The 27774-nt window shown below is 41.1% G+C and overlaps 1 protein-coding gene across 1 annotated transcript; it reads right to left on the bottom strand.

Moving 5' to 3' along the window:
- Positions 1–5499: 5499 nt before the first annotated feature.
- On the bottom strand, positions 5500–26958 carry LOC125895480 (desmoglein-2-like). Its single transcript, XM_049587349.1, has 15 exons — positions 26857–26958; positions 22648–22776; positions 21091–21249; positions 20732–20873; positions 19195–19355; positions 17335–17469; positions 16967–17152; positions 13244–13308; positions 12842–13198; positions 12583–12725; positions 11832–12053; positions 11189–11413; positions 9702–9832; positions 9202–9513; positions 5500–9013 (listed from the first exon to the last, which is right to left on the bottom strand). The coding sequence occupies exons 1-15, from the start codon at positions 26896–26898 to the stop codon at positions 7922–7924; spliced, it is 3501 nt and encodes a 1166-aa protein (XP_049443306.1). The 5' UTR covers positions 26899–26958; the 3' UTR covers positions 5500–7921.
- Positions 26959–27774: the final 816 nt, after the last annotated feature.

Below are 27774 nucleotides of genomic sequence, written 5' to 3'. Positions count from 1 at the left end.
TAGTCGCCAACGGTTGCCAACTGCTAGTAACGGAAGAAGAAGAGGAAAAACTTTGAGGCAACAACAACTTGGATTTCACGGGTGAGTTTCTTATCAAAGTTGTCTTATTAAAATTTTGAAACAACCGGAGTTGATACTATGGTGGCCGAGACGTACTCGAAAGGCTTTTCTCGCAGCGCCACCATGAGCGCCGGCCGCGTTGGAAATAGAGCAGTGGGCTGAAGCAGCGCGGCGCATCAGCCAGCACCAATGTGGGTTGGTTCATAGAATATAATGGAGGTGGCCGTTTTGACGCGCGGTGTATGGCGGCGGTGTGTGTTGCACTTTACACCTACTGACTCTCAACCAGCAAATGTACACATTTAGAACATGTATGTTTCCCAGGGTGTCACGTCTCTGGAGCTCTACCCTTCCACAGACACACCATCGGCGTCTTCTCTGCAGCAGCTGCTGGTTTATCTCCTTTGTTCTGCTTTTGCTCTGTAATGTGACTTAAAATGTAGCAATACTTGTGATTTGTTAAAAAATCAGCACCTCTCTATGGGGTCAGATCAGTCTCATAATAAATGAACTCACGCAGGGTTTTTCACGAATGCACATGTTCTGGTTTGCAGTTGTATTTCGGACTCACTAATGCACACGCTCTGGTTCACAAAATAAATTCACAGATCATGCGAATCGCTAAATATGCATTTACAAACTGCTTCTCATTTGTGAACCTCTCTACATTTGTGAGAGAAATCTGTGTGGTAAATTTTGAGACTCCCCTGACGTCACATGTAGCGGGTAATTGCGCTCGTTAGCCAATTGTCAATAAGCTGTTAATGTTAGCCAGTTGGGCTAACCAATACACTATGGCTATGGGCTAAGAAATCTGCTCAGAAGTTTAGGTGCGGCTGCGGGAGCTGGTGGTCAGCAACCAATAAGGACACCGAAGGCAGTTAATTTATGCAGGTACCTTGTATTGTAAAGTAAATGACAACCCAAAATATTTACAACAACAAATGGTGAGAAAAGAAAATAAAAAAAACCCACAAAATATGTACAAACTGCAGTTATGGCAACCGGTTAGAATGTTATTTAAGTGCACTTTAAATATGGCTCAGTTTGGTTCAGGATAACACAACAGCATACAAAAATTCATAATGCGAAAATAAATATAACCCTAAAGTTGCTTCACACAATCTACACACTGTCACAATCCACGAGGGTCTGAGTGAGTGCTCATAGAAATTTTCCATTGGTTATTGTCCATTAGGAGGAGAGGGGATATGCGTGGAGTTGTGGCAGTTTAATGAGAATTGCGGGGCAGGCTGTGACAGCCTCCTACCAGAGCAGCAGGGCTGTGATGCTGTAGTGCTATGAGGTTGTAGGCTCCCAGCCGTAGTTTCAGTAGCTCGCCATCTTTCAGCTCCAAAAAGGAGACACCTGGCCTGCATCAAGATAACAGGTCCAGTCAAATCAGAGTGTCATGGCAATTAGCTGTATTAACTTTTACCTCATTTATCCCTTTGTGTACACAAAAAAAATTAACAATCATAACATACAAAATACAAACCATAAAACATCCAAAATGCTTTCAAAGTTTTCCATGTTTTAGCTTCATCCTAAGTACTACAGGTTAGCATATAGCTTGCACACACTAACACAATACAAATGAACAGCAATGTATTCACTGTGGGCATGTAGAAACCTAGCTTGTGCCACAGCCGAAATACATGCACCAACCCACAAGATAATGCTAGCCTACTTATACAACATAGCAGACACATAAATTACGAACGGCCGCTGCTACAGCCGATGCTAATGCTAATGCCAACGGTACTAGCATAACATCTTAACCATACAACACTCACCAGTTCCTTTGTTAACCCACACACGACGGCGGAGGCACACACTCCCGGCGGCCCGGTTGTCGGATCTAAAAGGTTACAATATACTTAGCATGCTGAGTAAAAACAATCGAAATAGCGAGTGTCCTTAAAAGACGAGGTGGTGAACGAACCTGCACACAGCTGCTGACCGGCTCTCCCCGCAACTCTGAGTGGGAGATCCGCCGCAGCTGCTACAAATTTCGCTCTGAGTGCCGTGATTGGTCGGCCGCGGTCACATGACCGGGTGACGTGAGGAGGTGACGTTGACGTGTCCGGAGTGCAACAATATTATTCAGGCAGACTTATTTAACCTGGGTTACACACAGGTCAACGAATGTCACCATTGGCTGATAAATCTGTCAGTCAAATTTATGATTCTGATTGACAGATTCATCAGTTAATCAGGTGTGTTCGTTTTCTGCCAATCGTATGGCTCCTTACATTTTCTCCACACTTTCATTCAAACATGTTACTTGGCTAAGCAGAATGCTTCAACTCATTATAATTCAATAACATTGCATGATTTACAACAAGGGGATAACAAGATAAATGTTTTACTTACAGGTTGAGATTGATCCATGTCTCTTCCACCGTTTCAGTCTAGCATGTCTTGTTTGAACACTGCAAATTCGGGATGCACCGAATATTTGGTAACCGAATATATTCGGCCGAATATTGCAAAAACACACATTCGGTATTCGGTGGAATAAGTTAAAAGCAAGGCTAAATAATAGTGGCGTGTTTTGATAACGCAATCAAACAGCGTGCCGTGACGGGCGGAATAAAATGTCGGCAGTGTGGCTATCCACCCGTCACGGCACTCGCATTTGCGACTAAAAATAGTGTTGAGCGAGCAAAATAGGCTTAAATCATTCAGCACACTGTGCGAGCAGCCTACAGATTTCAACCAGCAGCAGAAACAAAAGGCGAATCCCACCAGTTGTGGGTTGAACGGGGGTCACAGACACAGAAAGTAATGTATTCCTGTCAAATACGGTGGCCATCGTCTTACCGGTGACGGAGAAGTCGACTCCAATAATATCCTCTTCTTGGCGTCATGACTGCCCAGAAGTACCTGAACAGCCGAGCCAGCCGAACACAGGTATGTGACGTGTCAGAGGAGAAATGAGCGTTCACGGCCCACAAACCTCACCGCACTTTAGGGACTGTTCTTTACTTATGAAGGGACTGTCAGGGGAGGAGGGTGGCTGGTTGATTCTTATTTTATTTATTTATTTTATTTTGATCCCCCCTATGTTCATCACTCACTGATGCTGTTTTTGAAATATGAATAAGTCAATAAGTAATTTATTCCATTGAAATATCATTGATGTATTATAGAAAAGTGATTTATCGTTTTATAAATGACAAAAGGCACATCTGCCTCATTTTTGCTGTGGTATCGTGATACTACTCAGAACCATGATATTTTCACTGGTATCGTACAGTGGGTCCCAATTTTGGTACCGTGACAACACTAATCTGGAGGGGGTTCATCTACAAAAACTAATGAAAAACTAAACAACAATATTCGGTATTCGGTACTCGGTATTTGGCCAAGCGTTTAATATTATTTGGCTTTGGCTTCGGCCACAAATTTTCATTTCGGTGCATCCCTACTGCAAACAGTAGCTCAGTAGCTCTGCGATTGGTTTAAAAGTGTGGAGAAAATGTAAGGAGCCATACGATTGACTGAAAACGAACACACCTGATTGACTGATGAATCTGTCAATCAGAATCATAAATTTGATTGACAGATTTATCAGCCAATGGTGACGTTCGTTGACCTGCGACGTCAGGGGAGTCTCAAAATTCACCACACAGATTTCTCTCACAAATGTGGAGAGGTTCACAAATGAGAAGCAGTTGTAAATGCACATTCAGCGATTCACATTCTCTGTGAATTTATATTACAAGTGCGCCTCAAAATAATATTTGTGAAGCAGAGGGTGTGCATTTCCGAATTTATATTACAAGTTTGCATAAGCATTATATTTGTGAACCAGGGCATGTGAATTTGCGAAACAGATCGTATGCATTAGTGAGTCCGAAATACAACTGCGAACCAGAACATGTGCATTTGTGAAAAACCCTGCATGAGTTCATTCATTATGAGACCGATCTGGCCCCATACCTCTGGAATGTTGTAATCGCAACAACTAATGCAAATTCAACTAATGCCTTTAAATTCTGCAAGATTCTGCAATTTTTTCCAATCCGTGCAACTTTTCCACAAATTTCACCACTCATCGTAGTTTCACTGATGTTCTGCATGAAAGCGTGAGCAGTGGTGCACTGGACAGTACAAGCAGGTTTACCCACCTCTTATAATCACTGTTTACAGTATACCTGGCTCTCAGCCAAAAACCCATGGGAACATACAGGAGAGAATATGCACTTCCTCCCTGGTAACCTACTCATCTACCTACACCCACCTTATCAACTACCACTACATCACTGAGGTGAAACACGTACAAAAGTCATCGATTGATAAACCCTTTTTTACTGCAAAGCACACGTGGAGAATAGCTGAAAGGTGTAAACAATAGACAAATCACCATGACGGAGGCTGTTGTTGAAGTTCTGAAAGGGTCAAGGCAACTTAGATTAAATATGCAATGTTAGAGGAAACAGTAGAATAGTATAAATCACAGAGACAAAGGTGAGTTGTGTAACAAACTCTGTGTGTGTGTGTGTGTGTGTGTGTGTGTGTGTGTGTGTGTGTGTGTGTGTGTGTGTGTGAGATAAATGACATAGTTTAGGAATAAGAAGTTTGGAATAAAACAGTAAAACTTACCTGTTCCCACAATTTCATCACAAAAATATAAAACTAAATAAAAAGTTTAAAAACATTACAACATTAGGTTGCAACAATCCCCAGTTGTTCTGAAATGTGGGAGTTTTCACTGCAGAGGCAAGTTAGCCTCAAGTCAGCAGAGACCACCACTGATCTTAGGGGACAAACCTGCTCTTCAGTAAGCAGTCTACAGACCAGAGAGATATTTTTGCACAGGGCCATTTCATGGTGTGACATTTGGCAGTGGAGGCAGTATAAGTTGGCTGGGATAGTATGCAAATCTTTCTGAAATGAACTGCTCTCTGTGAAGCCATATTCTGCCCTGTGCATGCTCTGTCCTGATCTTCTTCATTCCTTCAGGGTGTGTTCATACTGTCAAGCACTGTAATTATTTGAAACTCTACTAAGCCAATGACTGCTTAAAAAAAGAAATGTTTTCCATATACTACAGTAATATAATAAAATATCTTGCAGAGACAGACATAAAAAGCTCGTTGACCTGAAGTGTTCTGTGAAAAAATTTATTAAAAAGGGCAAGCATGAGATAAATTCTTCCCATTAGACATCCCTAAAAGACACATTATGTCAAAATGTATTCCAACACATGAGCACCTGTCTGCATCATAATAAATGAACTACTTTTTCTTAACCTCACACAACACAGATAATTAATACAATACACACGCAACGGAAATTTCATGTTCTGAAGGGTTGAATTGCTTTTGATGATAATGATGATGATGTTGATGATTTGTCTTTTGTTGTCTTTTTTTGTCTTGCACACAAACATGTGCCCAACCCCCATGGGTTTACAAGACACCAATACAATGACGTGGCAGTGATCAATCCAAAGTACATGTTTTTTTTTTTTTTTTTTTACTGCTCAGTCCAATAGTCTTTTAGAGTTTCAGTTCGTGTGAACATAGCATGATTTGCCATTTTATGGCATTGACAACAACAACAACAACAAGCAAAATAAGACAAAGGTTATGGCATCCTGACTGTATTTAGTAAAAAACCTTTTTGTCCAACATTAAAACACCTGCTGTAGCTCATTTAAGAGCAACAATCCAATTGCATAAACATAGAAACTGTGTAAAAGTATATCAATCATGTCAAGATCAAGCTGGGTCCCAAGAAACCAAAGTGCAAGTGAACAGAAGTAATTTTTTTTTTTTTTTTTTTTTGGATAGTTCTTGTTAATAACACCCCCACTTTTTCGTTATATTGCTTAAAGTGTTTCTACTTTAACAGAATTATTGCTAACAGTCTTACCTTGGCTAACATCACTCTTTCAAAACTCACCTGTACAATCCTCATAAACAGGAGCAGTTCCAACAAGTTAATCTTACCCATGTAATCACTGCATTAAAATCAAGACTGTGCTGAATCAAGTGCTAAATATTCTGGTTGTGCTTTGTAATCTGGCCGCTGGTTTGTTTTCTTTGTGTTTTGTTGTCCTGTAGTATGTGTACTACAGTATGCTTTTCTGTATTTTATACTGTAGCCACATGATGAGGTGGGTGTTTTCTCCCTCACCATTAGATGCATGTTTAAATTCACACATCTCAAAAATCTGAACAGCTGGTCAGGTTACTTGTGCAAAGCTGTGGCTTCATCAGTGATGAGAAGCGTTTACAATTTTTGCAATTTAATTACAATTTCTTTTTTTCTTAAGTATATTTGGTATAAGTTTGAAAATGACCAAAATAAACTACTGCTACAGCCTGTTACACTAATCACTAATAAGGAATATTAATGAAACAAGGTGTAACAAACATTCCAATTATCTTCTGTACAGTCAGTGACACATTTGAACCATTCCTAATTTTAATGCCGGTTATATAAAACATGGCCTCTCAATGAGTAACAGACTGTTATATCACAACAGAGACACTTTATCTGAAATAATATGCAAAGCTTACCCCTTCATAACCCACAGTATGGTCTGAGCAACATTCACTAACTCATTTGTCCCATGCTTTTTGCATTATTAGGAAAAAATAATAGAACTGATCATGTTGACAGGAAAATTTAACATTGATCACAAGCTGCTATTGAAGTAAGTTACATTTGTATTTGGTATTCACAAAGTAATTCAGTAGAAAATACTGTGCATGTTGCAAGGAAAAACAAGCCCTGATAGAAAGCAAGACTAAATGTGCTTTCAGACAGTCAGCAGTTGCAGCCGCTGCCTCAGTTGTTCGAAACATGCAAATCCTAACTTGCTTTATGTAACATGTAAGATTGTTGACCATTTAATCTACTTTAAGCTACAGCCTGCTCTTTTTAGCTACGTGATAAGATCAAAGTAGATGGGTATCAGCCCGTGTTGCATCAGCAGTAGGATCGGTAGCCAGGTGGCAGAGTTGGTATACAGTTGCTGCCAATTCAAAATACAGATTAATATAATTGGGCAGCTAGCTGCTCTGTAAGGCTTTTCATAGACACAGTTGTGTCTTGAACTAAATGCTTGCATCAGCTTGCTAACATGATCACAGTGATGATACTAACATGCTGGTATGTTTAGCTTGCTCACCATTTGTTTACCATATTGGACAAATTTATATTTTTGACCTGATAATAGCGCTAATAAAAGTTACTGGTCTGTTAAATTGTTTGCTCTTTCTATAAGATGTTACAATATTTAACAGGGTAAGTGAAAACTTTCACCTCATAGTGGCACTACTCAGGAGGATCACCAAATCCATTCACCCTCTGAGTTCCAAAAATGGCTATACAGATTTCATGACCCTGATCCAATAGTTGTTGAGACGAATCAGTCTGGACCAAATTAGTGGACCAACAGACTGATGTTGCCATGCTACTGGCAGACAAAAGGACACAAAATGAGTAATCAAAGCAAACAACACACAAAAGAAAAAACACAACACAACAGTGGAAAGAAAAATACCTTCGGTAAAGTTTTGGCAATTATGTGTTTGGATCCAAAGTCTATATTGTAAAAAAATATTCTTCCCAGAAAACTGTGGATATAAATGTATTTTTTAAATCAAAAAGTTAGGTTTTACAATGCAATAACTTGCTGTTTGGGTGCATATGTTGGTGTAACTCAGAAGCTGTGGTAAATGAACACAGATACATGTAGCTTCACTTCTAGTGACACTGCTACAGCACACCCTCCACCAATAAACTGACATCAACACACAAATAACCTGAAAATACTTGAGAGGTTGCTTTGCCAGACGTTTGAATTGCATTTAAAAAAAAAGAGTCTTTTACGACATCATCATTCAGTGAATTCCTCCTGCTGCACCACCACCTTGCGGTAGGTGGGGGTTGTGCTCACTGTGGTGGAAGGGGAACCCATCAAGCTGCTGTGGGCACCAATGGATGTGCTGCGGTAGAGGGAGCTTCGAGAGCCAGAGACGTCACTCATTTGGGACAGACTTCCTGCCTCCTGGACCAGCTGCCCTCCGCTGCTTGTTGGACTGCCGACCACCAGGACTGTCTGAGATCCTGAAAGCCCTCCTGGCTGCAGAGTGCCCCCCTGCACAAGGCTCCCTTTCAGGCCTTTCACGGACCCTGAAGGGACCTTGTCCCCTACCACCATCATGGTCTGGGCTCCAGTGATGTTGCCAGTGGGGATCAGGTTGGCCCCGCTCCCCTCCACCAGCACCATATGGGGGCCTTGGGCATGTCCGTTGGACATCATTGTCTGTCCCTGAACAACCATGCCTTGGGCAGGTCCAGCCTGGGTGCCATTAACCAGTACCATGCCCTGCAGGTTGGTGGCTGGTGCTTCAGCCAGCAGCACGGTGTTCTGAAACTGTGGCTGGACTATGTATTGCATTGGCTGCAGTACGGGGGTGGTGGTGTAGTAGATAGGCTGCTGCTGCTGTAGTAGGAGCATCTGACCTTGATTTGCCATCCCTTCTTTCACTGTAGTCATCCCGTCCCTCAAAGTGGCAAAGCTTTTGTTCACCATTTGAGTATGCGCAGATGTCTCTTTAACCAGAGTTTGCCCTGTTTGGGTGATGCTGGGCTGCAGCTTGGGTGGAGGGGACAGCTGTGGAGTGGGCAGCTTTGGAGTGGGCAGCTGCTGGGCAGCCATCAAACTTGATACTGAGATCTGGGTATTAATGGAGGCACTGGGCAGAGGAGTGGACTCTTGTTTGACTTCAGTCAGGATCTTCTTGCCTCCGCACAACTCAGCCAGGGTCTTGAACTTCATCCCAAGGTCATCGAGGAACTGGAGGTCGTTGTCAGACTCCAGGAGGCTGCAGCTGCCCACTGAGCCAGCAGGAGAGCCCTGGCCCTCATAGTCATAAACCAAATAGTTGTCCTTTGCTCCACGATTCTCATTTCCACTGTTCACCTTCTGTTGAAAATGGAAAGGGAAATCATTACCAAGGTTTCTATGTTTGTTCAGCTGAGCTTTTTCAGCTACACCTCTTTTGTCTAGATTGTTCTGTTTTCCCAACGTTTGAAAACTACCAAAAATAATTACTCTCAGAAGGACAAAACCATCAACATATAAAGAGTAGAAATATTTAAATGATTCCTCACCTGAGTGTAGTACTGTTCCAGGAAGTAGTCTGGAAGAGCCATGCCATCATAAAATTCTGTTTCTCTGCTCTCAAACTCAGAGTAGAAGCCACTGCCGCTCGGCTGGTTCATCATCCCAAATGTTTCTTCTCTATGTTCAGTTGTAAAATCTCCTTGATAGCCGGCCCCGTTCATCCCATCCATAGAAGTGACGGATTTCTGGAAATCCAAACCTCCCAAAGTTTGCATTGCTGAAGTATTGTTTGCCATGCCCATAGTTATGTTGCCCATATTTCCGTCCACTTGAGTTGGCATGCTCAGTAGTGGCACCTCCTACAATGAGCCAGTGATCCAAAGGTTAGAACATAGTCAGCAGTTATTCTGCTGCCCACAGTCAAAAATCACTAAATGCAGCTTTCAAGCAGACATAATCTCAGTAGCAAGTGGTCAGTATATTTGCCAATATTCCTGTCCTTAACAATGAAGGTTGTTTGTTTAAAAGATAAATGTGTTGATCTTACCGTGTTCTCCCCCTGGCCCTCAGTGTGGTAGTTAATGAGGTGTGATTTGGTGTCAAAAGGCAACTCAGTAAAGCCCCCTGGCAGCCCTGCAGCCCCCCCACATTGGCAGAAGAGCAGCAACAGAAGAAGAACTGTAAAAACAACAACAAAGTTTTAGTTATCTCTGGGGTCCTCTAAAAATGAAGGTCCAGTTTCAGTTTATCTGGCACAAAAAAAAACTGGTTGCTTGTTCCTTTATAAAAGGCAACTGTGTAGTTCATTACTATGAACACTGGGTGTATGTATAACCATTCTGGAGTGAGTTGCATGTTGTAATTTGTCTGTCATTTTTTGATTTCTCACTGTCTGACAGTCTGACTGCCTGTGTGTGTTGTTAGATTTTGCTACTGCCCTCTGCTGGGTGGACCTACAATTACATCTAAAGGTAAAGGGATCCCAGAATTAATCTCAGGTAGGGCTGTTACAGACTTTGATCAGATTAATGTTCTCACTGCAACTACTGGTTCCTCAGGGTTGTTGGAGCATTTAAAATGAACTGAAAACTTTCTTATTTTGCCTCCCGCTGTGGGCGATGAGTCCCGACATAAACACACTGTTGTGTGTCACATTTGTGGTCCTTTTAATACACAATCGAAATAAAGAGTTTTTGAGTGTAACAGTAAAAGTGTTTGTTGTTTACTGTATTTGATGCTTGTCTATTCAATCATATTTAATGTAATGGGAAATCAGAAATTATTCATATTTGAAGCCAAGTTTTTATTGTCTCAAAATCTCTTGTCTGTGGGACAGTGCAGTTTTCATGCTTGGAGGAAGTGCCTTTATGACCTACTTCAGTATTTGTCTTGTGGTGATTGTAAAGAACAATACTATATAAATTATAAGGCTATATTCTGTACACGGCTTATGCAACTCTGCAGGCATTATTAAGGTATGGAGATCTCCTTGGCTTTTATCAGCTGACATACATGTGGATACTCATACATCAGTGATAAGCTGATATCTGCCAGTTGAGTTTGATGTTGAGTCCTGTATTAAGACCATCTCTCTGGCATCCTAGGCTTTGTCTTGATGTTCTGCCAGTTCAAAGTCAGACCTTATTTAATCACAGCTGCTACTTCATATTACTTTAGATATTTCCCTGCATATCTAAAATATCACAGACATGACCACTTGATGCACCTTTTTTTACTCTGCACTGCTAAATATTTAAGGGATAGTATGTAATACTCTTCAACTGATTAACAGTTATTTAACAACATCCTATGTGTTTAGTGTGTTAAATATACCAGTCCTTATTTTGCTATTATCTCACCTAAAAACAAATGCATATTCTTTGCAATCTAGTTTTTGTCTTGCTTTTAAATCATTTGCTCTGGCCTTATCTCATACCTAAATTGGACTTAAACTAAATTCAGCCTTGTCTTTAACACAGTCAAGTTGTTCAGTGTTTGATAACATGATCCTTAATAAGAATGAGCATCACTTACGCAGTAACAGCAGCAGGCCCAGGAAAAGCAGACCGATGCCTGCAGGTCCTAACTTTGCTCCTTTGCTGGCTTCCCTACACACCACCCCATCTTCACATTCACAAACGTGGACTGCGACTTTCTGTGGTTCTGGACAGGCCTCTCCCTGCTGATCCTTCACCACAAATTGCACCTCATAGACACCAGGCCATAGGGTCTCCTGGGCTCTCAGGATAGCTGCAGTTTCTGCCAAAACCAGGGGAGAAATGTGAAAGTGTAGGAAGCCAATATGCTTTACTTTAAAGTTTGCAGTATTCTGGATCAAAGACTTAAGTTTAAAATTGTCTTTTCCAAATTACTATTTAAAAAGAAGGGTTCAGACATTATGGTACTTAACTGGTCTAAGATGCTAACAAGGTGTACTAGTCAAAACAATCATAACCTGTTATTTGCAACGCTTGAAGCAACTCGTGCAGAATTTGATTTTTTTTTTTTTCATTTTGGCGTCCCCTTGTTGAAAAAAAGGAAAAATTATGTGGCAAAAAAACCCAATTCATATCAATACATGGCCAGTTCTAATTTTATATCTATTTTTATGTTTTTATATCTACTTACATCTATTTACTTTACCCAACTTTTTAACAGTCATCGGTATTATGCTCACCATTTAAATGCTCCACCTGCCATTTGCCCTGAGTGCCTTCTGGGATGATGACAAAGTGAAAAGGTGGCCCGTTGGGGAATAAATCATCATCTCTGGCATTCACCAAAACAGCATCATGTGGGATACACACAGTCTCGACGTTACTGGTCAGGGTGGGGCAGTGGTCATTAAAATCTTCTACCTGGATGGCTATTGTGCCGGTGGATGTTTTACCAGGCATGTCTGTGTTGAAAACAAACAAATAAAAACAGATCATTCCTTTGTTTCGATTTCTTTTTTTCAAAGACAGGTTAAAAGACCCTTGATAGTGAAGAACAGGTGTATACAACTGTTTGTTCTGCTCCTGTGGCTGTGGATGTCAGTGGTTCCCAGAGAATAAATCTTAATCCTACATATTTCTCTTAGATTCAAACGTCAGCATTGTGCAAATTTCATGATCTAATGGGAGAATGTCATGGACATTTTCATCTGTGCTTCTAAAAGGATAATATTTATAGATTTTAATGACACTGATATTTCCTCTAGAGCCATCCTTAGATCAGATTTTACATTTTGCAAGACTGCAGCAAAAATGTCTTTTTGTTACATCCATCACTTTTACATTGTTGTAGATATGGGGTAAACACTGTCAGCTGTAGAAGTCACTAGTAGAGTTAGGACTTTTAAGCTTGACGTTTCACACCCTCCCCCAGCTACTTTTCACTAGGATTCTAGTAATACATATAAAGCATCTGAAGCAAGGACAGGGTACCTTCTGAAATGCAAAGTACTTTAGCAAAATATGTCCCATTGACCAGGTATGGAGATTCTCTATCAGGCCTTTTTTTCAGTTTGATGTCAGCTGTCTTTGGGTCGATGGTGAGCCAGTTGGCAGGATCTGAGCCCTTGGCATACCTGCAGCAGGAATAGGCTGTATCAGTTATTATCATTGAGTGTAGAAAATTTAACTAACATTGTAGTCTTAACTGCAGAGGGTGCTTTTATGTGTGTGTTTTTGCGTAGGCACTGACCTGACATTTTCAGCTTGTTTTCCTGTGTCTTGATCTTTTGCTGGGTAGGTGGCAATAACCTCGTTGATGTCAATGGGCTGGCCTCCCTCTGATATGGGAATAGCTTTGACATCGGGGTCAAAAGCTGGACCCTCGGGCTGGTTTATCACATTGATCTTGATTGGATAGGTTTTAAGTGTGGTTCCAATTTGCCCCGTTGATCCTCCAGACCCAGCTCCAGCACCAGTGGCAATTACTCCCCCTGACCCTCCAGTTCCCCCTGTTCCCGCAGCTCCACCTGTCCCTGCAGCTCCCCCTGTCCCTGCAGCCACCCCTGTGCCCCCACCTCCTCCAGCTGCCCCTGTTGCCCCTTCTCCACTTAAACTTATATCAACTTCCGCATTTCCCCCAGTTCCATCATACAGTGGAGCCTTGTTCCTCACAGCTATTCCTAGGTCAAGGTCCTTCACATCCTCATAATTCACGGCCTGTAAAATAGAACACAAAAGCACAATACAATAAGACTCACTAAATTGAATAAATGAGGACTGAACTGTAGATGCTGTGTTTTCTGTCAAACCATAATGTTTAATTAATGTTCCATGGGCCAGACATTTTTATCTGTTCTAAATGAGAGTAAGTAAGTGAGTTAATGAGATAAAAACTTGATTGGAGGTTAGAGGTAAAGTTTGTATTAAGGGTGAACTGCTCAAATATGTTTCAGACAAGTTTTGTCATGGTTCAGTAAAAAAGAAGTGCTAAATATGAAAACTTTACTCATTAGATAAACAAGTAAATTGCCCCTTTGAGAACAGCCACATCTCCAAGCATTGGCACCCCTTCAGAGAATCGCTAAGAGGCAATTTCTTGGAACAGCTACCTCACCTGGAATAAAGAGGTTGCTGTGCCTATCCCCATGGGACCATGTCAGTCTAGGCCTGAAGGCATGACAGGATGCCAATACCTTGTGGGCCCACAACTAACGAGGACAGATGAAAGGGTCAGTTGCTTTCCCAAACACAGACGACACACGATACCACCTATGGAACCAAGGTTCTGGTTAAGGCCTGGGCTTTCTTTTTTATTGTTGCCCTTGGTTGAAGGGTTGTGAGGTTTCTCACCAGTACTCTTCTCAATGTTGCTATGTCTGCATTATCACAGGGTCATCTTCATGCAATTGAGAGTTTCTCAGAGAAAGGTCTTGACTGTCATCTTTTGCATATATTCCAAAGATGATGCCACCAAGGGACTCCATAATTCTGCTGGGGGACTTAAAGGTCAGAGATAGAATCGGCCGTGGTTCCATCAGACCTGCAGACCTTGTGTGTCTTTTTAGCGAGTTGGCTTAAGTGGTGGGACTGCTACACGGTCCTGGTAAACCCAAACATGTATTGAGGGAGGCCGTCAAGCTGAACAAGGAGTCCTCTGAGGCTTGGTTGGCCCGATGATCTCCGGAAACAGCAGATGAGTATCAGGAAGAGAAGGACTGCAGTTGAGGCAAAACCTCCCTTGTCCGGAGGAAGCCATGGAAAGGATGTTTGGTTGGCCTCAAAGAGGTTCTGGCAAGCTGTTAATGCCTAGTTCTTGGTAAACGACTTGTAAACTCATCAGTGTGTCACAGTTTTTGGAACTCCTGGCAAAAGATCTGAGGCAAATCAATGATGTCTGAGTGTTTGCAGATTGACAATTGAGTGCTATGTTCAAAGACACGAGCAGAGAGGCCCTCAGATATTTAGAATGCTTAATATCTAGACCTGTCTGGGACTTTTTTAGTGAGATACAGCCAGGTACAGGGCAAGACACGGGTTGAGGACAGAAACAAGTGGTGCTGTGGTGCTCTCCTAGGTGTGTATATTTGTGTGAAAGGGAGGCAGACTGTGACTGAGGCGGTAAGAGAAGGTGGAACGTGGACTATTGCACCCAATGTTTCTGTAAGTTAGCCTAATAACTTACCCATAGCGCTGCTTTATCACTTTTTGATATTAATATTTTGTAGTATGCAAACCCCAAATTCCTCCAGGTGAAAGATGATGTGAGGAAAGCATAGGAGGGTGGCAGGGCTTCATACAGGCTTTTATCAACAGGGAGAAGAGCTGCTATTGTCCACATTCTTGGTAGGAAGACAAATGCATTTTCAGGCATCATCACAATTCTGTTTTAAGTTTTCAAGGACACAATCTTGAGGTGCATTCAAGGGGTCTAGAATGCCCAAGTTTCAGTTTTCAAGGGTTTTATTGTCACTTTCACAACAAATACAGAAGAGCAGTTGCTGGCAATGAAATTCTTGTCCCTGAGCCTGTTGCTGCAGGATGCTGTGGTACTGTGTGCCAGGTAGCAGCAGGCAGAACAGTTTGTGGCTGGGGGGCTGAGGGTCTCTGATAACCCTGTTGATCTTTTTCCTGCAGCGCTGGGTGTAGAGTTCCTCCGTAGATTGCAGCTGCATTCAGGTGATTGACTGGGCAGTTTTCACCATCCTCTGTGAAGCCTCTTGGTTAAGGGCAACTGCCATACCAGGCGGTGGTGCGGCAGGTTAGGATATTCTTAAGGATGCACTTAAATTACAGAGTATCCTGGAGTCCATGTTGAGCCTCCGCAGCCTGTGGAGGAAGAAGACCCATTGTCCTGCTATCCTTGTGCTGTTGTCTGTGTAATGAGTCTAGGTCAGGTCCTCACTTATGTTAACCTTGAGGAGCATACATTATGAGAACAGCCACTCTTGCTCAGGGCTGAGTTGTGTAACCACTTTTTATATTGTGGCAAGTTTTCCGTCCATCTTCTAACCACTTCATCCTCTTGAGGGTCGCGGGGGGGCTGGAGCCTATCCCAGCTGACATTGGGCTAGAGGCAGGGTACACCCTGGACAGGTCGCCAGACTATCGCAGGGCTGACACATAGAGACAGACAACCATTCACGCACACATTCACACCTACGGACAATTTAGAATTATCAATTAACCTAGTCCCCAATCTGCATGTCTTTGGACTGTGGTAGGAAGCCGGAGTGCCCTGAGAGAACCCACGTTGACATAGGGAGAACATACAAACTCCACACAGAAGGGCTCCCACGCCCGGGATCGAACCGGGAACCCTCTTGCTGTGAGGCGACAGTGCTAACCACCACACCACCTGTGGCAAGTTTTCATGTTTTAATAAACAATAACAATAGAATGAGAGAATGTTTTGCAGCATCTGGCAGCAGCTGTAGACTGAGAAAAATATAATTCAATTAATTCACGGGGCAGAGTGCTAGCAAGTTTTAAGGTGGAACATTTACTTGTAATGTTACTCAATGCATGAGTTGATCACGTGAATCAATCAACACACCTTAAATTTCAATCTGACAACTTTGTCCATTCCATTTGTTGTAATGTGTTTGAAATATATACATATTAATTTCAACCAGATTATGTGAACTGCATATATTGTAATCCTCAAAATGTCACGGAGCGTCGATCTGGTGTGGTCCCGCAACACTAAACCCCTGCTCTTGCCTGACAAAGACTCAATGCACCAACCCACTATTTCTAAATATTCCATCAAGAGACACTCTCACTCCAGCCTGTTCTTTTTTGTTCTCAAAATGTCGGCATGCGTTCCTGTTTTGTGCACTATAAATGAGGTGCAGTCTTCCCTCTGCATCACCAGTGAAGAGGAAATACAGTGAAAGCTGGTTGGAGCAGTGAGTGACAACAACAGTGAGTGGAAACAGGACTGCCATTGTGAGCAGCCCTGGATCGGAGGCAGAAAATATTCCTATGGAATGTTTGTTCTCACACACCGCTGGGTGATGACAGTCAGTTCTTGTTGATTTTTGTATAACAATTTACTTTAAATAAATTGCAAATTGATGGGGCTTCCTCCTCTTACCTCCCGTACAGGCCAAAATGACACCTCAGATGACAGCCTTGGGTTAACACTGACTCTGTGACTTACCATGTGAGAACGTTTTATGTTTTACAGGGACAAAAGGAATAAAAGAAAATCCCACTGTATACCTTTGTTTCAGAGGCACTACTTTTTCATGATGGACAAGTTGCGAATGTTCAGTCACTGTGTATGGGAGCATGACCATTGCACCACATTTTCCTACAAAAGACCAACACATAAGATTACAGAAACACAACTGTCTTGCTCATTCAGCAGTACCTTGTCGAGCATTAGAATGCCCTCGTTGGTTTTGGGGTCTGTTTCAATGCTGAAGTACCCGGCCTCATTGCCTGTCACAATATCATACACAACTTCCCAGTTGTCTGTGCCCTTCAGGTCCAGGTCATTTGATTTGATCCTCATCACCTCGATGCCATTTGTGTTCTCCACAATGCTGCCCTCATACTGCAAGTAAAACACACTATGAGATGAAAGTAACAGAGTTCATTTCTGCAGTATTTGTTTTAATTACACATTTGCTGATCAGCATTTCTTTGACTTCAATGTGTGATCATGGGAACTCTTTCTTTTTGCACCAATTTACAGTAGAACTTCTTGATATAGAAGAGGATAAAAAAGAAACCTACCTTCTCTTTTTCCAGAGTAGGAGGGTTGTCATTCACATCTATGACATTAATAGTAACATTGGCGATTCCACTCAGTCCCCCTGGTTCACCGTCTAAGTCTTGACCTTTCACCGTTAGAGTGTACTGATCCACTTTCTGAAATTAGAAAACAGGGACTGTATCACAATCTATCACACATTGCTGTGACATGGTACTAATGCCAAAGGTATGAATTCTACAAGGTGAACTTTGAATTATACTAATAAGAGTTTGCTACTTGGTTTTTAGAGTAGCAATGCTCCTGTTTGCTTCAATTTCTACAAATCAGGATTCACAGCCAATGGACTTGTCAATGTCAAGGCATTGTACGGTATAGGACAGTACCTTTAAGTACTATTTTGGCCACAAATACCTTAAGTTCTCTGCTCTGCAGCTCAGTATTATGTTTCAGGCAAAGACACGTACATGTATGTCAAATGATTTAAGACCAATCAAAGCAGCAATATGTGTTTTAGAGGAGAAGTCTTTGCACATGAAGGTGTTGCCCTGTTGAAGAAACTTTTGTTAACTGTTCTAGTCATTTGAGAATTTATCTGAATCCCCTGAATCAAATGTAAATGAATGAAGTGCAAGAACAAGTGAATCTCAGCTAAAGCAAATGACATAGTAATGGAAATAAGCCAATTGTCTTGTATGTAGCATGTATGAATTAGACACAAACAATTGATAAGAAATCCTACAGGTCCCTGCAAACATCATTACTTTAATTAATGTTACCTTAAAGCTGCATTAATTGAACTTTTTCGTCACTCTGGGGCAGTGTACCAAGCTGTACACGCAACATTGACATAACACAATACAACATATAACATAATATAGCACTTTTGAAGAACAAGTAACAATGTGCTCTACAGAGACATAGAAACAAGAGAAATAACCAGGTAAAAATAGATAAAAGTAGAACTTATGGAATATTAATGACAAGCGAGGCAAAAAGAATAAAAACATGTAAAGTAAAATGAAAGAATAATCAATTCAAGAGATAGCAATTCTGAAAAAGTGCTTTTTAAAGAGAGATTTGAAAGAAGGAACAGAGCTAGCCTGCCTGAACGCCTCCAGAACGCCATTTCAAAGTTGTGGGGCCTTGACTCCAAAGGCTCCATCTCCTCTGCTTTTAGCCTTGATGGAGTATCTACCAACAGACCTCTGCTGGAGGATCTTAGGCTGCATTCAGGCTCATAAATCAGTGAGTGCGTTTCCATTACAGTTTTGCACAAAATAAATGCGATATTTCTAAATTTTCGACAAAGTACAATTGCGACTTACAGGCGTTTCCATTAAAAGGTGTTTTGAGAATGAACCGTAATTCTTGTACAATCTCGTCCCGTGAGACTCCACTTTGTTTACGGAAGTAAGATGGACATTCCAAATCTCTTGCGAGCTGGAACAATCATCTTGGTTGCCACTGCTGCTGTTGCAGTAGTCTACAACCAAAGACAAAGAGAGTGAGTGGTATTCCAAAGGCAAAGTCCTTATGTGTGGCAGGGACCACGGATAAAGGATTTCTGGGAGAGGATCGTCAACGAGGAATTCACGACTTGAATGTCCGGTGACGTATATTTGCGAAAAAAGTGTTTCCATTACACTTTTGCAATATACTTCTATATCGACACGTCTGAAAAACCATCTCATGAGAGCGTAAATCTTTTTTCGAAATGTAGGTGTTTCCATTACCAGTTTTTTATTGCGATATTTAGGTTTTGTGCATTTCTAGGGTTAATGGAATAGCACTTAGTGATATAATAAGGGGCCAACCATGTAGTGCAGAATTTTAATTATCTGGAATTGGCACAGGCCATGTGGATGCAATTCATACTGTACCTCTCTGTCCAAGGCAGAATTTTTGACGTAGATGGTCCCATCCTTGGACATGTAGAACATGTCATCAGGTGGGTTCTGATTTACGATGCTGTAGGCGATCTTGGAGTTCTTATTCCCTGGTTCATCAGCATCAGTTGCAGTTATTTTCATAACTGAAGTGTCTGTAAGAACAGCATTACATGAAAACTTAATGATGTCTTGTGTTGTTCTGTTGTAAACAAAAAAAGTTATGTTTAGTGTTTCGTTATGTTAAGTTAGGCTAGCCTCCAGTGTTTCTCAGCAAAACACATCACATATTGTATCCTTGAGCCCTGACAAATGTGATAAGCACATTTCTTTTGTAATAAAATATTTGCAAAGCTGATTTTATGTCTATGTTTAACTTTAAAGGAAAAAGGGGCTTAAATGGCTTGTACTTGAAGGACCACCACCAAATCTAATACCGTCAATGTTAGGGAGAAACCCTCTGAAATACCTTTGAGAAACTGGTCTCAACAGCCTCTGCCAGTTTAGGGGAAAAAAAAGAAAAAACAGTAAGCCACACTTTATTGTGACCTTAAAGGATAACTTCGTTAAGTTAAGAGAGTTTGGAAATGTGCAAAAACAAACCACTCTTTACAACATAAGCATTTTTCCTTGGTGGGCACAGGGTCACAGCACTCACAGGTACACTACCAGTCTCCCAGCCTCACGTCCTACAGGTCACCCTCAGCTGCCTGTTGTCTCTCTCTCTTCTCATCCGTTGTTGTATACTCAAATAAATACGGGCTGCAGTCAAATTCAAAGGCCTCATCCACATTATTGAAATTATGTAAATAATCATCCATGACATTAAATATCTTTTAGATAACACAAAACTACATTTTCTGTGAACTACTGTGATTACTAAACTCTCTCCAGATCTCATGCAAGTTTCCACTGTTGTCTTCCTGCAACAAGAGGCATCTTGTGACATCTCGTGATGTTACAGAAGGAGACTTCTACTTGGCAAGGCAATAAGAAACAATTCAGCCACCTATAAAAACAATCTAAGTTTGTCTGTGGCAAAAATAACCACTTAATTTGTGTGAATGATTGCCTAGTATTCACCTGATCGACTGGTGGTTAAAGAAACACAGCAATGTGCCAACAAAGGCAGAGAAGACTGCAAGCTATACATCAGTGTAAACCATCCATCCATCCATCCGTCCATCCATTATTGATAACCGCTGGCACTGATCCCACCTGACACTGGCTGGGTACACTCTGCCTGAACAGACATTGATGTAAAGAGTACAAGATTTAAAATAATAAAAAAAAATCAGCTCTGCAAAGGTTTTAGGAGGAATTAAACACATTGCAGATGTCTGTAGGATCTCAAGGATACATACAGTGTTTTTGGTGATTAAAACTGTATGTCAACTCAACAGATGTAACAAAAAGGAAATACAGGCAGAAACTGTTTGTTAATGATTTAATTAAGCCTATAAAGATTACTTTGCCATCACATAACAGGTCAGACATTTGTGAGAATCGATACAAAAGCAGAAGCACAAACCTTTAGCACTGAGCTCATTCACCTCCCCCGGCTTGATGACTCCAAATACAGGAGCGTTATCATTCTGATCTACAACCTTAAATCGTACGGGAACGTCGTCCTCTGCTCGGATGCCATTCGTGTACTTAGCAACACCTGACAGCTAAAACAGAAAACTCAAATGTTGTTGTCTATATTATCTGTCTTAGCAGGTAAACTTACAAACGTAATAGCCTGTGATAATAATGTGAAGCAAATAGCTGGAAATATTAGTAGGAAATATTTAGTATGAAAAGCATCAATCACTGAATCTCAAGAAGGGAAAAATTTGCATCAAAGTCAAAAAATACAGTAGAATAAAAGAGTCTGTCATCACTCACATTGTACGTATTGATGAGCTCTCTGTCAAGCACCTTGGTAACACGAACGTATCCAGTTTTAGGGTCGACTACAAACACATGGAAGGGATATTGGTTTGCACCGATGCCTTCTAGAGAGTAGTCAATATTCCCTTTGCCATCATCATAATCTGAATGAATCTGAAACATAATACATAGAACTGATTCAGCTAAACACAATCACATACATTTCAGTGCACCAGAAGCAACAACTAAAAACATCTGCACCAGGAAAACAAAGTTTGAAAATTAGATACTGAGAAAAATAAGTGGTGACTCTAAACCATCATGTATTGCTGAATGCTAGCCCTCTCAGTATTTTACCGTCTCCAACTTTCTGGATACTTGAGCTCCCCTTTGGAGAACTTTGTGTTACAAATACTGTACATGCTTATCTGTGGTAAAATGGTGCCACCTTTGTTGAGAATGCTGAAAACGTTCCAGTTCCACCCCTGTGATGACTGATAGGTTTCTTTATTTCTTATTACAGATTAAGTAATCAATTTGTTGTTTTTGTTTTTCATTTTTGTGGACATGAAACTTAAAATATGTATGTGCAGGACTTTCTTTTCAGGGTAAGCAGTGTGTGATGACCATTTGCTAAAATTAAAATGACATCAGTAGACACATTTAGATTTAAGAGACTTAGGTCAATGCATGCTCATGTTCTGTTTTTTTTTTTCTTTTTTTCCTGAGGCCAAACTTTTGACACAGTGATAAAGTGGTTCATAGTAATTAGGTGATTGTAATAAATCATTTAGAGATTAGGGATAAAACTAATAAAGGTAAACTTAATTACTAACTCAAACAAACACACTATACAATATTTTTCTGAATTAAAATAAATGTTTTGCCTGAAATCAATGCCACTATTTAGGCCTGAATATAATGCTGCATCCAGTTTCTAAATCCAAAACGGTCCCCATCTCTAAGAGATAATTTCACCAATTCCAAACCTTCAATTCTTAATAAATAATTATTGCTATTATGTTCCTCCTTGAAATGTTTTAAATTGGATCGTCAACATTTTACTTTTGTTATTCATAAAAGTGTTCAGACAGATGACCTACACAGTCAAACAAGACAGAAGTTTACAACAAAGCTGTAGCTCTGAAGAGCAACATTCAGAGGAAGGATTATTACTCTTACATCAAGACTAACCTTTAACAATGGGTTGTGTGCTGGGCTTATCAAGAGGTTTCAGTGACTACAAAGGTCAAAAGTTTGTCTTAACACAGAGCAAATATCATACAGAATGGTAGGCACTTAGTCAGCGAACAGGGAAGAGAATAATATGTTAGAAAAAAACTATGTATTAGGTCGTACATGTTCTTCTACACATGACTTTTTCTTTACAGCAGAGTTATCGTTACATTTGGGCACTTGAAGGTACTACCTGGCTTCTTCAGTCAGCTGTCCTGGAAGGTAACATACAAACTTTTTGTTTCAAGGTATCAGTAAAGGTCCCTCTTTACATATTCAGAGCCAAAGTTATTCAGTAGCATAACAGAGAGTTGAAATTAAAGACCAGTGACTCACCCAGGCAACGGAGCGCTCTCTAGTGTAGTCTACATTTTCTGTCAGATTTTTTGATGGGGGAAGCCATACTCTTTTTCTTCTTATCAGCTTGTCTCCAGAGTTGGCCTTCACCACAGCAATAGCTTGCAGCTGTAACACAGTAGATGTAATTAGTTTACAATAAAGCCATGGTCTATACATGTTAAGTCAGCCACATATCACTTAAGGTTGGAGTGTCAGATATCCCTGCATGGAATACAATTGAACCAAAACAGAGGTATAAAATATGGGTATTGGGAACAAATAATGACTTTTGTCTTAACATAATTATTCATTTGTGCTGTCACTGTTATAGAGAGCGGGATGGTGGCACATTGGCTAATCTCAACAAGAAGGTCTGTCATAGTGTCTTTGTGGAGTTAAAAAAGTCAGTATGTGATATGAGTTACATCGTCCCAACCCGCACACCAAGTGGCTCTCTCAAGTGGGCTAGCCTCCTTTGAGATCCTGACCATGAGACCCTTGAGCAGTCCTCTTTCCTGGGGAGTCCCCAGGCCATCTCCCTAAGGTATCTATGTGGGTGCCAGAGCCCCTAGAAAGAAACAGGGGTCTTAAAGGCATCAATTCCAGCACCAATCAAGCCCAGCACCATGATTGACATCTAGATGGACCCTGGACTGGCTCCTGAGTTGGTCATCCCGGCTAATGTCCTGTTGATTTTGGGTCTGGGGTCCTTGCCGATGTGTCGAGTATCTTGACCGATGTCAAGTCTGTTCCTGAGTCAGTTCCTAAGTCGGTTGTGGAAGCCAACGTCTTGTCTGTTCCTGGTCTCAAGTAGGTGGCCCGGCCAACACCTGCTCCTCCCTTCTAATCAGCATGTACGACACCAGTTCCTGGTTTCCAGTCCGGTCTCTTCTACACGGTTCTGGTCCCCAGTTGGTGGCCTGGGTGACACCTGCTCCTGGTGACCTTATGGTGGTCCAGATGACACCTGTTCCTCTTTCCCCATCGGCAGTCCAGTTGACACCCATTTCTGCTTCCCACTCGGCGGTCTGGCTTACACCTGTTCCTCATCCCCAGTTGCCGGTCTGGCTGGCACATGTTCCTCCTGAGCTGCAGTGGTCACCCAGGTCCTGGACTGCATCAGTTCTGAAGTGTGGCCTTATGTCAGCAACATCCTGTTTCCTTGGCTCCACCATCTAACCTGAGAGTCTTCCAGCTGCTGGCCTACAGTCCTGCAGCTCTGTTGCCAGCCTCCAGTCCTCCTTCCTGTTGCCAGCCTCCTGCTCAGCCCTTCATGGGTCTGACCTGTAGCCGAGTCATCAGTTGCTGGCTGCTTGAATTAATTTTGTAATGAGGTGACACATTTTGTCTACTGATGTTGAATTACAGATATCACATCCAATTTCTTTTTGACAGGAGTTATTCCTGTTATAGAGCTACTTATTAAAGACCCTTATTATGTCTATTTTCAATGAAACATAGAAGATTTGCAGTTGTGTCATCCCAATCAACTCACATAGGTGTTTCAAGTTATTCTGACTGATTAAGTCTCTATCCACTTTGAAGTTGGGGGAACTGTGTGGCATGAAACTTCATATCCTCAAAAGAATGAAACAATTTTTTCCCAGTCTAACAAGAGAAAAAAACAAAACAAAAGAAAAAACACACACACAGCAAGATGTCACTCAAACACAGTCTGTACATGCCCGGACAATCCTGAGCAGAGGTCTGACATTTTGCATCCCATCTCACCTCCTGCTGCTCATGTAAAGTTCAGTCTTGCTGAAATTTGACCTGACAGTTTGAGAGAGAGGGTGGGGCTGAACTGTTGTTCAGGGTGTACTGACTGTGGCCTTTTAGTGTCTTTTGCTGCTTGATGAAAGAGTACTAGGGTATCCACATGATGGTCGGTAAAGGGTGCCAGAAGAGTTGCAAGCGTGACCAGCTAAAGCCAGTTTGGCTGGTCAAGGATAGCAATCTATGTATTAAAAATGATGATACTACTGTTATAAAACACTGAGCTGTCTTTTTCATTAGCTGCCATTGCTACCATACAGTATTCTTCTTATTCAGTTTGTAATTTTCATTAGCAACCAATTATACAAAGAATCAAAACTTTATGAAGAAGAGGTAATTCTCAAAAATCGTAAAAACACTTTTTAGAACTGGATGCTCACATTGTAGGCCCGAAGTCAAACCATGCAGATGGAAAATAGAATTTACATGGTTCTTCTATCAGTAAATGCATCGCGATCTAACTGACTTCCCATTGTTCAGCCAACAGTGCAGCCTGCTGGAGAGTGTGACATACAGTAGAATGAGCCTTTCTTACTTTCTTTTGGTTTACGAGGTTAACCTCATGTGAGCAAACTGAGCTGGCTATACGGCCTATTTAGCTGTATGACATATTATGGTGATTACTTTTACATAAAATCAACTTGTTGCCAGCTGTGACAGCAGGGCTGGTGTTGTTTTCACCTCGTAAGTCATGGCAAAATGTTGTCCTGGAGACACCTATTGTAGCGGGAACTACAATAAAAATGGTTTTGAATATTTTGGTGTTCATACAGAAAGATTTATGCAGGACAGATTTGTCACTGTGATTCTGCCACAAACATACAAGATGCAGTCACGGAACTTTACACGTGCATAGCATGAGATCACAGCGAAGAGCACGCTCCAAGATGGGCGTGGTCCAAGCAAGGGGGCTGGAAGAAGGGGGCAGAGCTGAGCCAGCTATAATTTGACTGGCTGATCACTGTAATTTTTTTCTTACTATTTTATTTTACTTTGTTGTGGTGTTGCTGACCTCAATCAAGAACAATTTCAGACTGAACAGTTGAGGGCTTGTTTACACCTTTGGCCCACATTCCTTTTAAATTGCGGATCACAGTATCGTGGCTGGTGTGATCCCTCTGCAAGCTAGTCTTGAGCCAACATTATTGCCAGTCCTCTGCCAAGTTGAGGATATCATAATTGTCAGATACTCAGGTTAACATGTTATTACAGCTAAGGGGCTGGCATTAGTGTTTTTTTTTCTCCTCTGGAAAGCTTGTATTTAGACCTGTTTAATAAAAAACACAACATGATTTAAGACATTGTGATTAAAAGCATCCACCTGGGAGGTTCTGTTGCTGCTTGTGTTCAGTGGGGAGACTGACACACCCTACCACTGTTAGGAGATTTAACTAATCCTCAACTGTACAGTAAATGCATGGGCATGTCAAGGTAACAGATGAACTATGATGAAAGAAGCCTGACTCACCAGCACCTTCTACCATCACATGTATGAAAAACTGCTGAGCACACAGAACATATTTGTCTTTATTGTTCATCTGAAAAATGTCATTGCAGTCCTTCCCTCACTTGAATAATTAGTCAGTAGTTGTTTTGAGTGTACTTGCACGCTACTCGCACCAACAAGCCCTCAACTATTTAGTCTGAAATAGGTCTTGATTTAAGTTAGCAACACCACAACAAACTAAATAAAAAACTAATAAAAATAATTACTGTGGTCAGTCTGGCTTATTTTAGAAACTGTAATGCCGAGGGCAACTTAACTCTTGTTGTGGCTGAACCGACTTTCTGATTAAAATGGTTGGCCAAATAATTGAGCTTGAACGAAAACAATTTAAAGTTTTTAAGACATCACAAGAGATAAAGAGGTGTCTTCAAATTATGAATGCATTTTTATGATCCATAAACAAACTGATCCCTAAACACATAATTACTGATATGACAAGATCATGATTTCATAGAAAAGTAGAGGGAAGCTATAATTCATAACAAAGTGTACAGTATAAAAATATGAAATGATCATGCATCTTCAGTATTTCTGTTTGCTGAAAATAAGATTTACAGCAGGGTTGTAGGCCTTGAATTTTTCGAGACTGATGATCAACTTAAACTCTAGCCTATATGTAGACAAGCTCACATGAGACATAGGATAGTTGTTGAAACGAGAAGTGATGACTTGTCTCTGTCTAACAGGCCATACCACTTCTGTGTTGCCATGACAGCCAGCAAATGTTGGCTTGAATAAAACAACTAGCTTGAGTGAAAGAGTACACAAATTAAAACTCAGGGTTTCATCCACACAGTATTATTTGAACAGGTTTTTAATCTGGTGGCATTGATGGTTAACAAGACACTTTCCAAAACACATTGCAGTCTGTAACAGTAGAAACACACAACATTTAAGAATCAGAAAACTCCTTCTGTACTCACCGCAAACAGTAAGATACACAGGGGCATAGAAACCCGAATCATGACTGCAAAGAAGTCCCAGGATCAAGCGAATCGATAGAGTCCCAGCGGCTTCGTCAAGAGTTTTGGATAGACTGAGCTGATGGAGATGAAGAGAAGGCTTATGAAAGGGAGTTTCCACACCCCCCACACACACCCTTAGGACAGGAACACAGCAGTGTGTGCAGAGATGTCCCACTGCTACACTCAAATATGTTAACCATGTAGCCTGTTGAGAAGTGGTGTAATTACAAAAGTATGGAAGAAAAGAGAAACATATTGTATCAACCAGTTTGTACCAGAAAAAATGCCTACATGCCTATGAATACACACCCACATATCTATCTATCTATCTATCTATCTATCTATCTGTCTATTAGTGAGCACTTTTCCTTTGTCACTTAGACAACCCATCCACCTGTAAGGTGTGACCCCACATGTTGATATAACAGCATAATTACTATAACAGGGCTGTGCCTTTTTGATTGTCACAATATAAGGCCTCTCTAAAATCTATCACAATGCCACAGAGGTCGCAACGTTTGAGAGAGTGTTACATTGGCATCCACATCTTCACCTGCAAGATCATCTGAAACCAGCCACCCGGACAGTTGATGCAACAGTTTGTTTGCACAGCAACTTCTGCACAAACTAGCAGAAACTGTCTTGATGTATCTGTGACCAAAAAGACAAACAAACAATCAAACAAACAACAAAAAAGCATTTTTGTAGTGCTAGTGATGGAAAATGTTAAGTCTTTTTTTTATTTGATTTATTTATTTTTAAAAAATGGGACAATATGTATTAATAAACAATTACTTGTAAATACATGAGATTATAGCCAGGCGGCAAATTTCTGTCTCCAGTCCCATGGCAGGTTGATGTTAAACACAGAGAAGG

Source organism: Epinephelus fuscoguttatus, linkage group LG10 (assembly GCF_011397635.1).
Source record: "Epinephelus fuscoguttatus linkage group LG10, E.fuscoguttatus.final_Chr_v1".
Classification (NCBI taxonomy): Eukaryota; Metazoa; Chordata; class Actinopteri; order Perciformes; family Serranidae; genus Epinephelus; species Epinephelus fuscoguttatus.
The sequence above is the reverse complement of the archived record's forward strand: the minus strand, read 5'-3'. Positions and strand labels throughout refer to the sequence as shown.